At 40.3% G+C, this 19,550-nt stretch overlaps 1 protein-coding gene across 1 annotated transcript in view; it reads left to right on the top strand.

Annotated features, from left to right (window-relative positions):
- Positions 1-19,550, top strand: part of satb2 (SATB homeobox 2) — a gene marked incomplete in the record, with an annotated part of 96,561 nt that overhangs the window by 55,120 nt on the left and 21,891 nt on the right. The window contains 8 exon segments of the mRNA XM_014024780.1: positions 1,700-1,823; positions 3,177-3,279; positions 7,063-7,113; positions 7,191-7,777; positions 9,089-9,301; positions 9,447-9,533; positions 10,326-10,478; positions 17,029-17,223. Coding sequence (XP_013880234.1) covers positions 1,700-1,823; positions 3,177-3,279; positions 7,063-7,113; positions 7,191-7,777; positions 9,089-9,301; positions 9,447-9,533; positions 10,326-10,478; positions 17,029-17,223 — 1,513 coding nt within the window.

Raw genomic sequence — 19,550 nt, forward strand, 5'->3', positions numbered from 1 at the left:
GGGAGGCGGGAGCAGACGTGGAGCCAAGGGGGGAGGCGGGAGCAGACGTGGAGCCAAGGGGGGAGGCGGGAGTAGACGTGGAGCCAAGGGGGGAGGCGATGAGGAGCCGTCGGAGGTTGATGGAGCCAGAGCCTTGGCGACGGCGAACACAGGCAACAGAGGGGACAAAGAGGCGACGGCAGCCGACCCAGGCGACAATGGAGGCAATGGGCGACGAGCCAGGTGATGGGCGACGTGGAAGCAACGGCAGCTGACCCAGATGTCGTGGAGGCGCCGGCAGCCGACTCACGAACCTCAGAGACCGCCGACTCGGGGCTCGCCAACACCGGGGACATCGGGACCACCAACTGTGGAACCACAGACTGTGGAACCACCGGGACCTCCAATTGTGGAACCACCGGGACCTCCAATTGTGGAACCACCGACTGTGGAACCACCGGAACAGGAACCAAAAACACCGGCTCAGGAACCCCAACAACCGGCGCAGGAGGAGCAGAAGGGGCGGGTACCAGATGACTCTCCCAAAACCCTCTGCACAAATCGGTGGAGCAGCTGATGGCCTGGCAGGAGGAGCAGATCTGTGCGCTCCCCCCAGAACACGTTCTATCTGCCGGCAGATGGAGAGTCTGTTGGAGCGCATTGAGATCCCCCTGAGGATCTTCACCGACCCTACAATGATGGGGGATGTCACCTGTTCCTACCAGGGGGGCAAGGAAGGGACCAGATCCTCAAGGGCAGAAGGAGGAAGAGCAGCCGGCTGGTCCAGGTGACGCTGGTGGACTCCAGCAGTGAGAGTAAAAAGACTGGCGCGCCGAGAAAACAAAAATCTTGCTCCTCTTTAAAAAAAAACTGAAAACGGGGTGCCTGTGGGCTGGTTGTGTGGTTGGATCATTATGTCAGGACTGACAAAATAACCCAGGGCACAGGCAGGTTTCAAAAAGCACAAGGCTTTTAAGGAAAAACTCAAAGAGACTGATAATACAGCAAGAACTCACTAGACTTGGAAGTAGACGAAAAACATGAAGCAGGACACGACCAGGTAGACAGAACAATGATCCGACAATGAGACAGAGACAAGACTGAGCTTAAATACGCAGAAAACTAATGAGGGAACAGAAAAAACCTGGGGAGAAACACAAGGGTAATCAGCAGTGTGATGTGGGGCAGCTGAGCAGACACACAGGGGAACTTAGAAACACTAGGAAAAACCAAGGCATAAAATGACAAACCATGACCATTTTAGCTGTTTTACTGCACATTGGGGCTGTTTTTAGCTATTTTACAACAAATTGACACTTTTTTGTACTTTTATGTTTTTCTCCTGCTAATTGGACTTTTTTTTACACCTCTTTCACCATCTGGGTGCTAATTGCAACTTCTGTCTGCTCCCATATAACTTTTTTTGCTAATTTAACACTCTTTTGCTATTTTATCTATTAACATGCTCCCTTTTGCTATTCTTCTGCTAATTTCTGCTTTTGTGTGTTTCTTTCAGCTTTTCATATTAAACTGGCTTTAACAGATTTGCTATTAAACATTTTCAGGTCCATTTTATTAGCTTTCAGCTGACGTTTTCAGCAAGAAGCATTCACACTAGCATTTTTGCAAGAAATGCAAGTCCTCTAGTGATTATGTGTTATCTTATCAAATCATCTGATAGATGGAACTGATGTGTATGTGTGGTTTTGGCTCACTGTAGCTTTGCAAAGCTGGAAGATCTTCCCTGTGAACAGTGGAGCCACGCAACTGTCAGGAATGCTCTCAAAGAGCTGCTGAAGGAAATGAATCAAAGCACTCTGGCCAAAGAGTGTCCATTGTCCCAGGTGAGAACAGATCAGCAGACAACACCTATAYTCAGTCATTTTATCAAAACAGGAAGATCCTGTTTAAGGACTTTTATGTTTTATGTGGTACATTTTACAACTGCTTTTACAGAAATTGCCTAAATTGCATGTGTTCATTACATGGGTGATGTTGGTATGTTAAAATTTGAGCTATCAGACAATAAAGTTTCAGCTCAAAGAGGAGTTGGAAAGGTAAATGATGACACACTGACAGATAATTCAGATTTGATGTTGGTACCATAAATTAAAGTGATTTTATTAAAAAAATTCAATGCCAATAACCCCAGTATTTACAACCTGCAGACAAGTTATGTTAATATATGATAAAGTGCACTTAGAATTTTCACTTGGTTTAGCAAATCCCTAGCCTGGCCCTTGCCTTCCTAAACAGTTCAGCTCAATTCTAGTTTTGCTTCATTGCTCCGTCAAAGAATCACTTCTCTATAGCTGAGAGTCCAGACCCTCATACGAAGCAAAGTGAAGGACAAGGGTCGGGTTTTTACCAGGCTAGCAAATCAAAATACAAATCTAAAAGTGATAGAACCCCCACCCCACCCCCCCAAACACACACACACAAAAGAAAAGAGAAATTAAAAACTTTCGTAGAAGTACTCGATTGAGAGATGGTTCACATCATACACACAAGTAACATTTTGATTAGGCCTATCTATAACTATCAGGTTTGTGAATAAACACTAGGAGGGAGCTGATAAGCCCATGTTTATTAACAACATTGTGAAACTCAAATAAAAATTAACTAACTGAAATGTCTATGACGTATTTTAGATAAACACAGAGTTTAATATTTTCATTTCTGAACAGTGCATAGTTCATTAATCACAGACAGTAATTAACATAGATGCTAATTTAACATTAAAATCACCTTTGCTAATGCAATCCAAAGCTAATGCAATTAGCATCAGATTAATATTGGGAATATATACACAAATAAAATGTTTCAAAGTCATAACTAAATACAGTGATGTTATGAAAAATTCAGCTATTACTGACAGACATTATTATTCAAGTTTCAACAAAGTAGAAATATAAAAAGTAAAATTAAACAGATGTTAAAACACTTTGCAATATGTTTCAACTACTGCAGGTAGAGCAGATCTACTGGGACAAGCCAAAGTAGCAACATTTCACCTTACCTCAAGTGATTTTTGACATTGAAAAAAACTGATCTATGTCCTTGAAATGATGCATCAAAAAAAGTTTAGAAAACCCACCTTGAATGTGTGTATGTGTGTGTAGATACTATGTCACATAGGTTAAAGCATGTCGCATTGTGTAAATTGTTATTAATTTTTGTATTTTCTTTTCCCTCAGAGCATGATTTCCTCCATAGTGAATAGTTCTTACTATGCCAATGTGTCCACTGCAAAATGTCAAGAATTTGGTCGCTGGTATAAGAAATACAAAAAAATCAAAGGTAAGACCAGTAACACAACTGCCAAATGTTTTTATAATGGATCAGTGACCAAGCAAGCTTTAATAATACAACTGCTTTACTTCTTTACATCATTTTTATGCTGTTTTAATGTGTCTCCAGTACTACATACCGAAGTAAATCAGTTCAGATTATCTAATGATGGAAAGTTTAATTCAGTTTGAACTCAGATATTAACAAAGCTAAATTGTTGGTTGAGCAACAGTGCAGGAAATGTTCAGGCATCCATACAACCAATCAAAAGCCAAAAAAGTATAACCATTTCATTTATTAAATAGACTTTAAGACTGCTGATACAAGATGAAACTTTTGGTTAAGTTTTTGTTTAAAAAAACATATTACCTGACCATGACACTTCTTGTGCCATTCCTATTAATGATCAATATTTTCAGTGGTGACACCCATTTTAAAGAGAAGTGCATGGAATGTCACATGTCTGATTGATCAGTATAAACAGTAACTTGGCTTTGTTGACATGGCAATGTCACATAAGAAGCATCACATAATCATTTTTGAATTGATGTTCTATCAAGAATTTGTACCTTATCAGCCATGTCATCAGTCATAAAGCACACAAAAGAAATAGCAGACTTCCTCCAGGCTAGGTTAATGGCTAGCAGAAGGAGGGCCAATTAAACAATTTTTACAGGCTTACAAAACAACATTTTCTTAAAAATGACAAACCAGTGTAAAAAATGTTGTATTGACTCATAAAAACCTCAAAACGTTTTCACAACACTGCTTTTTAGTTTGTTGGCCTTTTTTTTTTTCAACTGAAGAATGTCCTGGCCACAGCTCCTGCTTTAGGGGATTTGATCATGGCCCGTTTAAAATCCATGTCACCTAACCTCCCTTGGAACACATGAAAAACCTTTCCGGCCGTGTGAAGTAAAGATGTCATAAACAGGGGCCTCTGACAGACTGTTTAGATTTACCAAATCTGTCCAACAGTTTTTCCTGTCACTGGGTTTAACTTACCACCAAATGTCCAGCACATAGGCTGATGTGTTGATGACTTGATTACAAAATCAATCACAGACCCTTGGCTCAACCTGACCTTGTACGAAGTATTCTTGTCAATTATGCTTTGTTCAAATTTGGTATTCCTTATGGACAACCCATACTTAGCACAAAAGTCAAACAACATATCACTGCTTTGGTTCAGGTCAGGGTGGCTGTTCTTTCCAATCATGGCCATCCACTTGACTCTGTCATTGTCCACATGGATATAGAAATCACCCAGGCAAACAATAGAATCCCCACATGGCTATTCTTTTTGGACAACATCCAGGGAAATAAGCACAAAAAAACAGTCAGAACATTTCTTTTGGCATCTCTGAGCCACAGAGAGGAAATTTGTCCACTAAGGATACAGACCCCTCCCAAAGTATTGGAACAACAAGCCAAATTCCCTTGTTTTTTTGTACACTGAAGACATTTGGGTTTAAGATCAAAAGATGAGCATAGGGGAGTTTTTAATGAATCCCTTAAACTTGACTAACTTCTTCCAACTTTCTATCAGGCAATAATATTTCTGATACACCAAAAAGGATAAAGACCCAAGAAACCCTTCAGCATATAGACCAATAAGCCCATTAAATGTGGATATTAAAATCTTAGCCAATGTACTGGCCTACAGGTTAGAGACTGTATTATCAACAATAATGCACAAAGACAAAAAAGGTTTTATTAAAAATAGACATCTATTTAATAATTTACATCATCTATTCAATATTATGTACACACGCCGGAACCCAATCTGAGGTACTTATAACCATAGATGCAGGAAGGCTTTTGTAAAAGTGTAAAAGTTTGACAAAGTTTGACAAAAGTTTGAATTTTGTCAGGTTCAAAACACCTTAAAACCCAGAGAAACTGAGAAGACACAAAATAGATACAGTACCAAGGTTAGATTTTACTTGCACAAGTGGAGACAGCTTTCTGTAACAACAGTAGCCCACTTCTCCAAAGGTTTGAAAACCTCCTTGCAGCTTTTATTGACACAAAACAAAAGTGAGTGGTTAGAAGTTTCACATCTTTCTGTGGCATGAGCAATCATGTGATTTATCAGTTGTTGCAGCCCAAGGACGTTTACTCAAAGTAACTTTTTTGTTAACACAACTTGAAAACATTCTGAAAAGCAAGAATTGTTTTTCTCTGTCAGAACAAACATATACAAAAATACTTAAAAATAAGATCAAGATAAAAGTAATATCATGAAAAATGTAATAATAAGAAAAGCATTAAACAATGATAACATACATTTTTCCATCAGATTTGGCAATACTTTTATCTCATGGATTAAACTATTGTACATTTCACCTATGGCTTCTGTACAAACAAATAATTTCAGATCAAAATATTTTTCCCATTACCAGATCTACTAGGCAAGTATGTTCATTGACACCTATGCTATTTGCATTGGCAATTGGGCCATTAATATCTCACTATGAAACCTATTGAAATACATGGTTAGGGCTGGTTATGAACAAAAAGTATCACTCTATGCTGATGATCTGCTATTATACGTTTCTAGTCCACAGACATCTATTTTGACAATAATGCAAACTCTTGATAACATTGGTTCAATCTCAAGATACAAATTATACACATAAAAGAGCATAAAATTTCAGATTAATTCSACATTAGACAAGGAATATCTTCTCAGTTGACATCACCAACGATCTCTACAGCTCAGGGGTGAAGTTATCACAATCCAGTGTTCAAAGAAGACTCAGGGAGAAGAAATAAAGAGTCCATACCCAAAGATGCAAACCATTCATCAGTAATAAGAATCCGAAGGACTGATTGAAATTTATAAAGTACAGAGATGAGCTGCAAAAGTTCTGGAAGACAATCTWATGAACTGATGAGATGAAGACTAATCTCTACCAAAGTGATGGAAAGGCCAAAGTGTGGAGAAAGAAAGAAACTGCTTTTGAACTGAAGCACACAAGCTTATCTGTGAAGCATGGTGCAGATAATGTCATGGCTTGAGCTTTGGCTGCTTCTGGAATAGACTCATTAATACTTATTGATGATGTAACTGATGATGGTAGCAGCAAAATGAATTCCTAASTATACAGAAACATTTTGTCTGTCAATTACAGAGAAATGTATCCAAATTAATCAGGAGGAATTTTATCATGCAGCAGGAAAATGACCCAAGGACTAAGGACTTCATTAGGGGAAACAAGTGGAAGGTTTTAGATTAGCCAAGTCAATCACCTGACCAGAACCCAAAAGAGCATTTCAAGAGGAGACTGAAGGTAGATGGGTCGCAGGTTTGAGGCAGTCTTTGCACACAAGGGTTAGGCCACCAAATATTAAATGTTATTTMCTTTAAGACAATTTGTTCCAATACTTTTGCTGACCTAAAAATACTATGGTGTATTACAAATGGTGATAAAACCTAAATTGTTTAACACATCTACATGGAAATACCAAGAAATAAAACTGACATTCAGAACTCTTGTCTCATGCTCATCTTTTGATCCTAAACCCAAATGTCTTCAGGTCACAACAAAAACAAGAGAATTTGACTTGCCGTTCCAGTACTTTTGGAGGGGACTGTAACTTCACTTCTGAGTTGCTTAGACAGGGACTTGTGTCTCCACTCATTGTGTGGAAAATGTTTCACCGATGTTGATCAGATCAAGTATTTAATAGCATTGTCTTGCAGTGATTTTATAATGATTTTGTCTTGAACATGAAACCATGATAAATTTTTACTGTCACTAATTCTCTGTTTGGTTTGTTGAGCAGGGGATTACCTGGAGAAGATGTGGCCTGGACGAGATAACACAGACATTAAAAGTAAGGGTAGTAGTCAGTATTTACAATGTTATTTTTTAGTAAAAGTACTAATTTTAACATTTTTCTTTTGGTCCCAGTTGAGAGGGACAGCATTGCAGACTTCTGCATGATGGGACAGAGACCTCCTCCTCACCTGGGTGGTCTAGCTCAGCTAAGCCACCTTAGTTCCAGTGGCCCTGTCCTCAAAGCTGGATCTACTGATCCACAGTTGCCCTCGCAACCACCTCAGCAGCCTCCTCCTCCCCAGCAACAGCCCTCACCTCATGGCCCCCTTCACCACAGCCCTCCACTTCGTACGGGGCAGATGCCTCCCCAACCACCTCCACCAGGTGCTCTTCAACCCCTGCTAGGGCCAGGTGGAATCCTTTCCCCACAACTCTCCCCACAGTTGGTTCGGCAACAGCTTGCTATGGCCCACCTCATTAATCAGCAGCTGGCAGTGAGTCGCCTGCTAGCCCACCAACACCCCCAAACCCTCAACCAGCAGTTTCTCAACCACCCACCTATTCCTCGGGGGTCATCCAAAGGTGGGGTTGACCATCCTGGGAGCAACCCGTCGGCTGCTGAGGTCTCATCTGAAATCTATCAACAGGTCAGAGATGAGCTGAAGAGAGCCAGCGTCTCACAGGCCGTGTTCGCCCGTGTGGCTTTCAATCGCACCCAGGTAGGGGATCAACATAATGGTTTCTGGAATCAAACTGAGAATCAAACAACTAAAATTAAAAAGGTTGCATTCTGTATCACCAAACCTSTGAATACCCTTTAAGCTGCCTTAAATGAACTGATCGTAATTTGAAASGCATCAGGTGAGAGGAGATAATTACACCATTTGAAAGAAATAAGACACTGACATCACTGATAATCTTTTTTGATCCCACTGTTCAACCTTGTGTTCACACATCTCATGATGGAGACTTCTGTGTTCACTGGGATTAGAAGAAGCATGATAGGGTTACGTGCTGGGTCATTGAGTCTCCTCCCCCATCGTCACAGTGGCACAAACACCTGATGCTGTGCTAAACTGGTTACTGCACGCCCGATTAGATCCATGTAATGGAGGTGGGCTCATAGACCTACTGGTCCAGAAGCCAGGTGTGTTTTAGTCATCCTCGTGTGTCTTTGTAAGGATGCATGTTTTTGAAAGCATTCAATCATTGGTAACTACTTTAAATAAAACTTAATACTTCATTAATTTTTTTTTCATGACTTTAAGATGTCAGGTTTGTCAAACATATACACACATGATAAAAAAATATGCAAACATCCTACTAATATTTAGTTAAATGTCCATTAGCAAGTTTCACCTTGAACATAGGTATCTATCAGCCAGCTTCTGGCATACTGTTGGCTGATAATTGAACACTCTTCTTGGCAGAAGTGGGAGAATTAATTTAAATTACCAGTAGTTGGTGTCCTTACATTCAACAGGCAATTAAGCATGATCACAAACCAGTTATGATATGTATTTAGAGTTTGTCATTTAGAAGTAACATGGGRCACCCTACCCTTTTTTATTTTACAGTCCTGTGAAGGCAACTAATCAAACTCAACCATAAAATAAACATTTTAAGTTGGTTTTATACTGTTTTGTGCAGACTACAGAATTTACTTAATACTAATTAAAGCAACAAAACATTAGTGTTTTCATGTACCATCTTTATTAATCAAACTTGTCCATTATTAGCTTGTGATTGACTGGTTTAGGCATGTCTGGATCATAATCGGATGGTCATCGATTTTATGCAGAGGAGACATTTGATGCATTCTGACAGACGAGATAAAAATTAACTAATTCTGTTCTCCAAGATTTAAAAAAGGGATGATGACCTAAACAGTTCAGTTACATTAATTAAACATAATGATAGAAAGTGTAAAGAAGCAAAGCTAAATATTTGATAGACTAGTTTATGTTATGGAAACAATGTGACGTGATGTTAACAATTGATATGTGTGTGTGTGTGTTTGTATTGCTCAGGGCTTGCTCTCAGAAATTCTGAGAAAGGAGGAAGACCCTCGTACAGCCTCACAGTCTCTGCTGGTCAATCTGAAAGCCATGCAGAGTTTCCTCAACCTACCTGAGAGTGAGAGAGACCGTATCTACCAGGAGGAGAGGGAGCGCACTATGAACCCATCTGTGGGCCTGCCTCCCTCCAACTCCTCCAACCCTGGCACACCACGACTCTCACAGGTTTAGCAAGCTTTCAATGTTTTACCACAACAATATGTGTCTTTTCAAATGTTATAACTATAACTCAATATGCAAGAAAACATTGGAATTTGAATAAAACCATTAGTAATTGCAGGGATTTTGTTGTATCTCTGTATGTGCATAGAAAGTGTGGGAGAGGAGCCTAGATGACCAGATAACCCCTGACACCTGGGCCTCCATTTGGAAAAACAAGACCAAGATTACTAATGCTGTGAGTTATCTGTCATCTTTTAATTATTTGTAAAAAAAAAAAAGGGAGAAGTTTCCAAAAGGAGCAGTAAGAAGTACAAACGATCAGTTTTGACCAAGATGGAAGGCAAAGCTAACAGGAAATCACTGCATCCRGTGCCTCACAGCTAAAAGAACAACTACGTAAACCTGAAAAAAAGAAGCTGTCTTTCATCAACTCTCAGATTTATTGTACAAATTTTCATACACAAGTGTATTTGTCATACTTTTAAAGTTTTAAATTTCTGAGCACAACCAAGGAGTTAAAAGAAATTTTGTGAGTTTCCTTCAAATGCACATAAAAGTTCAGTAATGTCAATGATAAGATTCCTCTTTTGATGGTTATTCACAACTGCCGCTGAATCTTATTTGCTGGTCTTATTATGACTATGTAAAGTTATCTCAGTCACACTGAGGGAATGTAAGCAAGCTGGTCTGGACTTGCCAGCTACACAACATCAGGATAAACAGCTAATACATGCTCACTCAAACAGAAACAACAAATAAAAGACAAAAAGTGGAGAACTTCAGAACATAGGTTTGTTAACAAAAGTTGTGTGGAGACGTGTGCTGCCAATGTGCAGGAAACAGCAAAACTGTTCTTAGAGCAATTCAGCCCAATTATCAGCTGATAGCCTTTCGTCACGCACCGTGGATAAATCTCACAGAGCAAATGATCTTTAATGAGTGATCTYTATTGCCATTTATACTCATCCTTAATCCCATTATGAAGTTATACTTATTTTTATGGTGATATATTGATCTTCTCAATCAGCCAAAGCCATCTGGCCCAAACCCAGATGTCCCACTGAAGTTGGAGTCACTGGTCAACATTACGTCTGGCATCTATGATGAGATACAGCAGGAGATGAAGAGGGCCAAGGTGTCTCAGGCTTTGTTTGCAAAGGTGGCCGCCAACAAGAGCCAGGTGAGTGAATCGCATAGCAAAGAGCTGCTTTTCAAATGTTCTGTACCCAAATCCAGGAGTTACTTTTMCCTCTTGGCCCTGAGTATAAAATGAATAATGTATTTTGAAGCAGGCACTAAAAAGGTCRCATTCTTTTATTGCTGTATGACAGGACACAAGGTGATAAAAATTAAATTAAAAAAATCAGTCTGACTGCTAGACTGTCTCTTCTGGAAAAAAATTATTATAAATATAAAATAAAATAAATGTTTATTTATTTACCCTTGTGTTTATCTGATCTAAACTGAAGGATGAATCTGTTTTTAAGTGAAAAATACATAGACCACAAATGATACAAAAAAGAAAAAATATTAATATATCTTGTATATCCATCCATCCATCCATCCATCCATCCATCCATCCATCCATCCATCCATCCATCCATCCATCCATCCATCCATCCATTTCTGTTTTATCCAAAGTCGGGTCGTGAGGGCAACAGCTTGAACAGGGAAGYCCAGACCTCTCTTTCTCCAGCCACCTCTTCCAGCTCTTCTGGGAGGACTCCAAATTGTTCCCAAGCCAGCTGAAAGATATGGTCTCTCCAGCATGTCTTGTGTCTTCCTCGGGGTCTCCTTCCAGTTAGACATGCCTRAAGAACCTCMCTATGGAGGTATCCAGGAGGCATCTCTATCAGATGCTCGCACCACCTCAACTGGCTCCTCTTGATGGAGCAACAACTCTACTTTGAGTCTCTCCCGGATAACTGAACGTCTYACCCTATCTCTCGAGAGTCCAGCTACCCTGCAGAGAAAACTTATTTCAACCRCTTGTTTTCACCATWGCATTCTTTCAYTCACTACTCAAAGTTTATGGCCATARATGAGGRTAGGAACGTAGACTGATCAGTAAACAGAGAGCTTTGCCTTACAGCTCAGCTCCCTCTTCACCACAACAGACCGGTACAGAGTCTGCAAAACTGTGGAAGCTGCACTGATCCGTCTATCAATCTCACGCTTCTTTCTTCCTCACTCATGAACAAAACCCCAAGATACATGAACTCCTCCACTTGAGGCAGAATTTCATCCTCARCCTGGAGAGAGCAATCCACCCTTTTCCGATTGAGGACCATGGAGGGCGAGAGGTGCTCATCCCAGCTGCTTCACACTCAGCTGCAAACCGCTCCAGCGAGAGCTAAAGATCACGGCGCAATGATGCCAACCACATCATCTGCAAACAGCAGAGATGAAATCCAGAGGCCACTGAACCAGACTCCCCCCWCTCYCTGGCTGCACAGAGAAATTCTGTCAATGTAAGTTATGAACAGAATCAGCGACAACCAAATGCCTTGTTTTTGTTTGTCCATTGAGTCATTCTTTGTCTGGCCTTTCACCTGGCCTAGGACCAATCTGCCATGGGAGACCCTACCTGGGGCAATAGAAATTGACCCTGCCAGCCTCCTTTCATCATTCAGGTGCACAAACACCTCCACCATGTGTATGTCCGTCTGTCCGTCGGTTTTCTGCCGCTTATCYGGGGCCAGGTCGTGGGGGCAGCAGCCTAAGCAGAGAGACCCAAACTTCCCTCTCCCCAGCCACTTGGGCCAGCTCATCTGGGGGAATCCCAAGCTGTTCCCAGGCCAGTTGAGAAACACAGTCCCTCCAGCATGTCCTGGGTCTTYCTCTGGGCCTCCTCCCAGTGGGACATGCCCGGAACACCTCACCAGGGAGGCATCCAGGAGGCTTCTTAAACAGATGCCCGAGCCACCTCAACTGGCTCCTCTTGACATGGAGGAGCAGCGGCTCTACTCTGAGTCCCTCCTGGATGACTGAGCTTCTCACCCTATCTCTAAGGGAGAGCCCAGACACCCTGCGAAGGAAACTCATTTCGGCCGMTTGTATCCRTGATCTCGTTCTTTCRGTCTCTACCCAAAGTTTGTGACCATAGATGAGGKTAGGAAGCATATTGTAGACMGACTGTTAAACCAAGARCTTCGACTTCTGGCTCAGCTCTCGCTTCACCATGACAGACTGGTACAGCGCCCSCATCACTGCAGATGCAGCACCAATCYGCCTCTCGATCTCCCGCTCCATTCTTCCCTCATTCATGAACAAGACCCAGAAATACTTAAACTCCTCCACTTGGGGCAGGACCTCCTCCCCGACCCGGAGGCGGCATGCTACCATTTTCCGGCTCAAGACCATGGTCTTGGATTTGGAGCAGATATAAGCCCAAGAAGGGCAACAGGGTATTTTGGCCAAAGTCGGGCCACAGATCAAGCACTATCGGCGGGGACAACTTCGGAGTAGCCGCGCGGACCTCTTTTCCAACAGTACTTTGATCCAATAGGAGCCACGCAGGCACTCATGCTCTGAAATGATTTAAACTCATATGTTGTTCTCTGTGGTATATTGAACATTTCCTGAAAGTGTAATAAACATTTCCTGAACGTTTCATAGAAATCTGTTTGGTACTTTTTGAGATATAAGCCCAAGAAGGCAACAGGGGTATTTTGGCCAAAGCTGGCCGCAGATCAAGCACTATAGGTGTGGACAGGTTGAGAGCTTGCCGTGCGGAGCTCCAGCAATTCCTGGATATTAAATTTAAAAAATAAAGTTTAAATTATAGAATCAAAGTTTTTGAATTTATAGAGTTGTTGAATTTTGTTTTTGTACAAAAAATGAAAATATTTCATAGCACTTTTGGAACAGGCGCAATGTACTTAAAGAAGAGAAGCAAAACAAAGTATTGATCTCATTATTCTATCAATAGCAATCCAATTTGCTAACCCTGTTGGTATTGATAATATTAATTTTTGGATTGATATGTACACCTCACACCTCACAGGCCCAACTGAGTCAGCGAACCCTTCACACAGGTGAAACGTTTCATTTTAAGATGTCATCAGAAGTTATTTAAGTATAGTCAACGCAGTGTGTCACAGCACAGGAACATTCATACATTAAGTGTRTTGCCTTTGTGTATGTGTGAAAGAGAGTGTGGTTGTGTTTCATGAATGCTGTCCCCCAGGTTGTGGTGAGGGTTTGGAGGAGGGTGTTCTGGGGGTGGTGCAGGGTCATGGCTCAGTGCACCCATCTGCTGCAGCTGGCCATGAGGACGGAGAGCGAGGAGCAGAGATGATCAGGGCTATTAGCGACACACGTTGCCCGAGGAGGCTGGCTGAACACAACAGCTGGTGTCACAAACTGAAGCAGTCTAGCAGACATAATTTAATCTTCTTCATTTTCTATTTCTTTTTATCTTCCTCTTCATCAAGCATCCTGCACGGTCACAACTTTTCAGCTTGATTTAAAACTGCCCTTTATCTACCAGGTTTACACAGCTTAAACGTTTCTTTTTGAGCTCCTCGTTGCTCTTCTTCATTGTTCAGTATCAGGAGTGYRAAGCTGGAGTGGGTCCATCAGAAGGTTCAAGGTCACAAGAAAATAATAATTTCAAAGAATGCATACTGCCCTCTACCTTTGATACCAGAGGTTTAGACTGAGGTTGAGAAATGACGTAATTGAAGCTGTTTTGGTCAAACCTTTAGAATAATTTTATACTCAAAGTCATGAGATATGACAAGATGTCACACTTAAAGTATGAGTTGTGAACAGCTACTACTAGTACAGCCAATTTTTTTCCTAATCTGGCAAATTGATTAAGTAAAAGGAATTTTTGTGTAAGCCAAACATAATTTGTTTCAGTATCCATCTTCAGTRGATTTGGCTTAGTTGTAGAAAGGTCTGGTGCTAGTCATCTGGGTGCCCTAAGCGCAACTGCTTTGTTGTGCCCTCCGTCTCCCAGAAATAAAAAATAATAATAATTCAGTATTTGCCAGTGCACTTCTTTTTATTAAAAAAACATAAAAACTTGTCAATTTTGTTTTGAAAACAGATTTGCAAATATCAGAATATGAACACACAAGTGAACAGTAAGAGGGGAAATTAAAACTTTGATAAAATACTAGCTATTTTTGCATTAACAAAGGCACCAAACATTAAATACAATAAATAAATACCACCATCATTATTTAAAAAGATCTGTGTAATGACTCACAACAAAAGAAAGAAAGTTGTGTTTGTATGTCTGACTTGTGTCTGTAGATGAACTGTTAGTTGATAGTTGTTGGTCAGAACTGGGTACTGCTGACAAGTCCACAGATCTGCTGATTGGTGGCTGTTTGAACTGCTGCTGGATGTTGATCATCTGAATCTTCCTCCTGGCCTTCAGCTCCTCCTGGCACATGTCTCAGCACTGACCCTGTATAATTCAGGAATACATGACAAAATACACAGATAATTAGACAGAAATATAGTTTCAAACAAAGGTGCAACAAATATTGCAAACATTAATTATAGATTAATGTAGGCCTATGTATAAATCAATACTTTATGATTCCAAACTCTAGTTTACCTTTACAGACACACAGCTATGAGTGCTTGTTGACATCAGACACACCTTCAGCCACACTTTATCAAGTGATTTATTTATTTATAAAGTTTATTAATTAAATATATGAAGCTGAAGAATAATTCTTGATGATAAAATTAAATTATATGACCAACTTTTTGTAGCCTGACATAATTTGTACTGATGTTAAGATGATTAGTACAGTTTACAGAAAAAAATTTGTAAAGTTATTTGCAATATTTTAGTTATTGACATAAAAACTATCTATGTGTATATTTGTTTACATATATAATCAAATATGCTTTAAAGATTAATTTTATTTATTCATTTAAAATATCTTGGGCTCAGGTCTGCTTGATAAAATAATGTAAATGCATAAATATCCAGCTGCTCAGGATGCACACATGTATGTAAAAATATAAGTGAAGCACAAAATGCTTAAGGGGGCAATATTATGTGTTTCTCAGGCATATATACCATAATAAAAGTAACTATGTYTCCTTCAGTTGTTATTAAAATTTTTTTTATATATTTAAATGGCAAATAAACTTGACATCTCATCCTATCTGTTTCTAAATGCCTTGCAATTGGCCTCTGTCTCTAAGAAACTCCTTCGCTTCTGTCCCGCCCATTTCAGCACAGGGCCATGTTGGTGTGTGTGCTCTGTGATGAGGAAGCTCAGCTTGGAGACACAGGCCAGAGGTGGAGCTTAACCCAAAAAGTGGTTCTAGTCCCAACCGGTCGTTTTTGCTCCCCTGCCTAGCTGTCCACAGGATTTCTCAAACATGCATGGATGAGTCAAAGCAAGACTTTGGGCATGTTTTTGATGAGAGGATAACATTATAACATAATGGAAAATTCAAAAAAGTTGATTTTACATGATATTGCCCCTTTAATTATGTCACAGTTAAATCAGTTATTTATTCTAAATTTTCAMAAACCATAACATTCAAAATTTCCTCAGCTTTATTTTGAACCACAGTATAGTAAAGTTGAGCAAGAAATAAACTATCAGAGCTTTTGTAAAGGACGACACCTCATAAGTAGCCTAGCTATTGCAATCAATCTGAACACCACTAGGAGCAGCTAAACAATGGAGCTAGCCTGGCGCTAACACTGTTTGCTAACKATGACCTTACATGAGCATACATGGGTTAAATGTGACAAATTTCACAGTATTCAGTTGTTATTTAAATGTCCTCCATGATTTACAAACATGGTTGACTTTAACAGGCAAAGCTAGTTTTTGGCAAATGACAGTAATGACTTGGTGTATTTGTTGTAAATGACTAAGCAACACCAAAGGTTTGCCCAATATCTATAAAATTTACTAAAATATAGTCAGTTTTAGTGTTTTCTAAAATCAGTTTGTTGTGGTGACCATCTTGAATTGGGTTAGCTTCAAACATTAATCAGTTGTAGATCCAAGGAATTTTTTCCCAGAAGTTTTATTAAAATTTGCCCAGTAGTTGATAGGTTCCCACATAGAAAAATCTGTCTGGCCCAATTTTGACCCACACAATGCTTCAACATTCAGCTCAAATACCACAAAGAATGATGGCCCTTTGATGGCCCAGATGTGGTGTGCCAGAGGTGGTCCATGCATGTGCCAGCACCACATAAATCAAACCACTGGGCCAGTTGTGGTTGGGTTAAAAACAGTGCCATCATTGCCAGACCTGGACCACATGTGGTTGGCAAACTACTTACCATGCCAGCAGTACCATCTTGACACCATAGACCACAACTGTCTGCTATGTGCGATATTTTGCTAACAGATGGACACAGTAGATCCCAAATAGTTACCAGCAACTATTTGAACAAAGATCTTTCAAAATATGTTAGTCCTCAGAATATGTGCTGGGGATCAGTCTCAGCTACTACCACAACAAATTYTAGGTCAGAAACTGTAAAATTGACAGAGGGTTAGCCTATTTTGTGTTTTTAAGGTCACTCAGCTGTGGGTTGACTGCAAATGTTATTCAGTTATAGACATACATCCAATGAGTATTTTCAGCAAGTTTCAATAAAATTTGTCCAGTGGTTCATGGGGTATTTGGTATTAGACACGTAAAGACACACAAAAAAACAGACATATTATTGTTTACTTTTGCCTTTCAGTGGAAAATGATAATGAAGTCAGTAATGTATTCCTTAGGGCTGGCTGTGTGAGCTTCTTCGGTGGAAGGAGAACCCCAGCCCAGAGAATCGCACCCTGTGGGACAACCTGTGCACCATCCGGAGGTTTCTGACACTGCCACAGGCTGACAGGGACATGGCCTACGAGGAAGAGTCCCGACATCACCACACAGAGAGGCTGCACACTGTCCTCCACCTGCCGCAGGACGCCCAGGTACGTTAACTGTTGTGCTGCTTGATAGCATTACCTTGTGTGGATTTTACAACTAGCATCAGAGAGGGGTTTCTGGTGAACAGATTTCCTTCATGCCACATATTCATAATATTTACTTTTTCAAAACAGGCTAGAAACACTTCTCTGACATTCTGAAAATCTAGTTTTGAGAACTAGATCGAAATGAAAGTTAGAAAGGAACAGTGGAAAACAGGAATTGATTTTACAATTTATGAAGAACAGAAACTTTATTTACAAGTTGCTGCCACCTTATTTATATATGTGATGGTGGCCATCTTGGATTTTGACATGGCAACACAATATTCAATGGGGCCCTTTCGTATGACAAACTGCAGCCACACACCAAAATGGAAGTTGGCACCACACTTAGTTTTTGAGTTATCCAGCTCACAAGATGGATGGATGAAGGGTATTTCCAATTCCTCACTTCGCCCTATGAGGGGGTACAAAAATCTTTTTTCCAACACTTTGTTTGTTTTGTCTTCACAAACTAAAAGCATGAAGATATACATCAGACAGTTGCTTTAAGCTGAACGACTTTAAGAAAAATTAAGCATTGTTTCAGTGAGAACCAACAGATTTGTTCGTTTATGTCTTCTGAACATGTCCACCCTCATGAAGTTCATCTGTCATTCTTATATACTCATATTTATTTCCTCAAAAATACACATGGTGCTGTTTGATCTCTGTGTGCGTGCGCATGTGTTTATGTGTCTCTGTGTGCCCCCCTGGAACAAAGAGTAAACATTGTTTCTGGGTGGTGTGGCATTGGAGGAAATGCCCCATTAGTTTTTAAGAAGGGTTGGTAGGGTTTAGAAGAAAAGAGATTGATGCAGGAAACATAGTGCCATGCTTTTCATTATTGTTACCCTCCCACTGACACAAACTTCTCAATCCTAGTGCTGATTCAGTGTCTTTTGCTTTTACTTTCAAACTGATTTGTGCACTTAAACACTGAGAAACATGGAGAAAATAGTTCATATTAATGTAAATGAATGCATTTTTAAATATAATTAAGCAGTTAACCTGAGTGCTCGAAGCAGTGAAATGACTTAAGGTTTGGTATAAAATGGGGAAAGAGCTAAATAAGAATCAGGTTTATTGGCCAACTATGTTTACACACACAAGGAATTTGCAGTTTAGAACATCCATCCGGAGAGAAACACACAAACATGGGAGAATGAATTTCCACGGTCATTYGCAACAACGTGCGCTACCTTACAGTTTAGAATACACACACATAGGAAGGGTGAGTTAAAAAAAGAGCTTTGATCTTGTGTTTTATATAGAAAAAAACACACYATCATTGCACAAAAAACCCACTCTGCGAATAGAAGCGGTTAAGAAGGGTGAGGGAGTGGGTTGAAGTGTAGTTGAAGTCCTGCCTAGACAGTTTTCTGGTTTRGCTCTGTCAGTACATATTTTAGGACCTGATTGCTTTTCAAACAAATATGTAGCTTTAATGTGATTTTTCTGTTGGATATATATCATGGGCAGCCTTTGTGCACGGGCTTACCTGGGAAGCCCAGATGCCAACAGCGTTGGTGGTCCTATTGTTTTGAGGTCACATGATGAGCTGAAAAATACACACCGTTTTATTGCTCRCCAGGTTTCCTGACAGTCATTACAGATTGATCTTTGTAACCGCTGACTGATCCAAACTAATATCATCAAATGTGGGCTCACCTGGGCTGACCAGTCAAAATGTGTATTGGTAGTTTTGGGGCATGCATCTTGATGATTGACTGACAGCTGACAACATGTCAGGTCAGGATGAGTGGTGTTTATTAAAGTGAATAAACTGTATTTGTCAAAATGAGTTTGAAAAAATATTGAGTTACTGAATCTGGCAGAAAGTTTTGAACCAGCTGTTTGAAAAAAGAACCTGCAGAAGGACAATCACTGACTAAAAACGCAACCCTTCAGGTAGATGCTACTTTAGGAGAGGAGCAAGTGAAGTGCAGGAGAAGCAGAGAGGACCAGGGATGGGAGACAAGTCTGATGTTTAGAACACTGACCCAGGCTGCTGGGACAACAACATACCAAAAGGTTCATTGGTTCTGGGAGAAAACAGGACAGGTCTTGGCTCAGGTATTGATCAGCTGGCACGGGAGCGTACCGCGTTACATAGAGTTTTTCGTTTTGATTTGGTCTTTCTGCTGCTTTAAATTTAAGAGTTAAACTAGACACCGCATAGCGGTAACCTAATGACCCCTGCACGCAGAAATGCACCGGAACTCAGAAGTCTTTATTCCAAATAAATATCATGCTACTAGGTGCATCCCAAAATCATAGTGGCTTGGGAG

This window comes from Austrofundulus limnaeus, unplaced genomic scaffold (genome assembly GCF_001266775.1).
Source record: "Austrofundulus limnaeus strain Quisiro unplaced genomic scaffold, Austrofundulus_limnaeus-1.0 Scaffold439, whole genome shotgun sequence".
NCBI classification, from domain to species: Eukaryota; Metazoa; Chordata; class Actinopteri; order Cyprinodontiformes; family Rivulidae; genus Austrofundulus; species Austrofundulus limnaeus.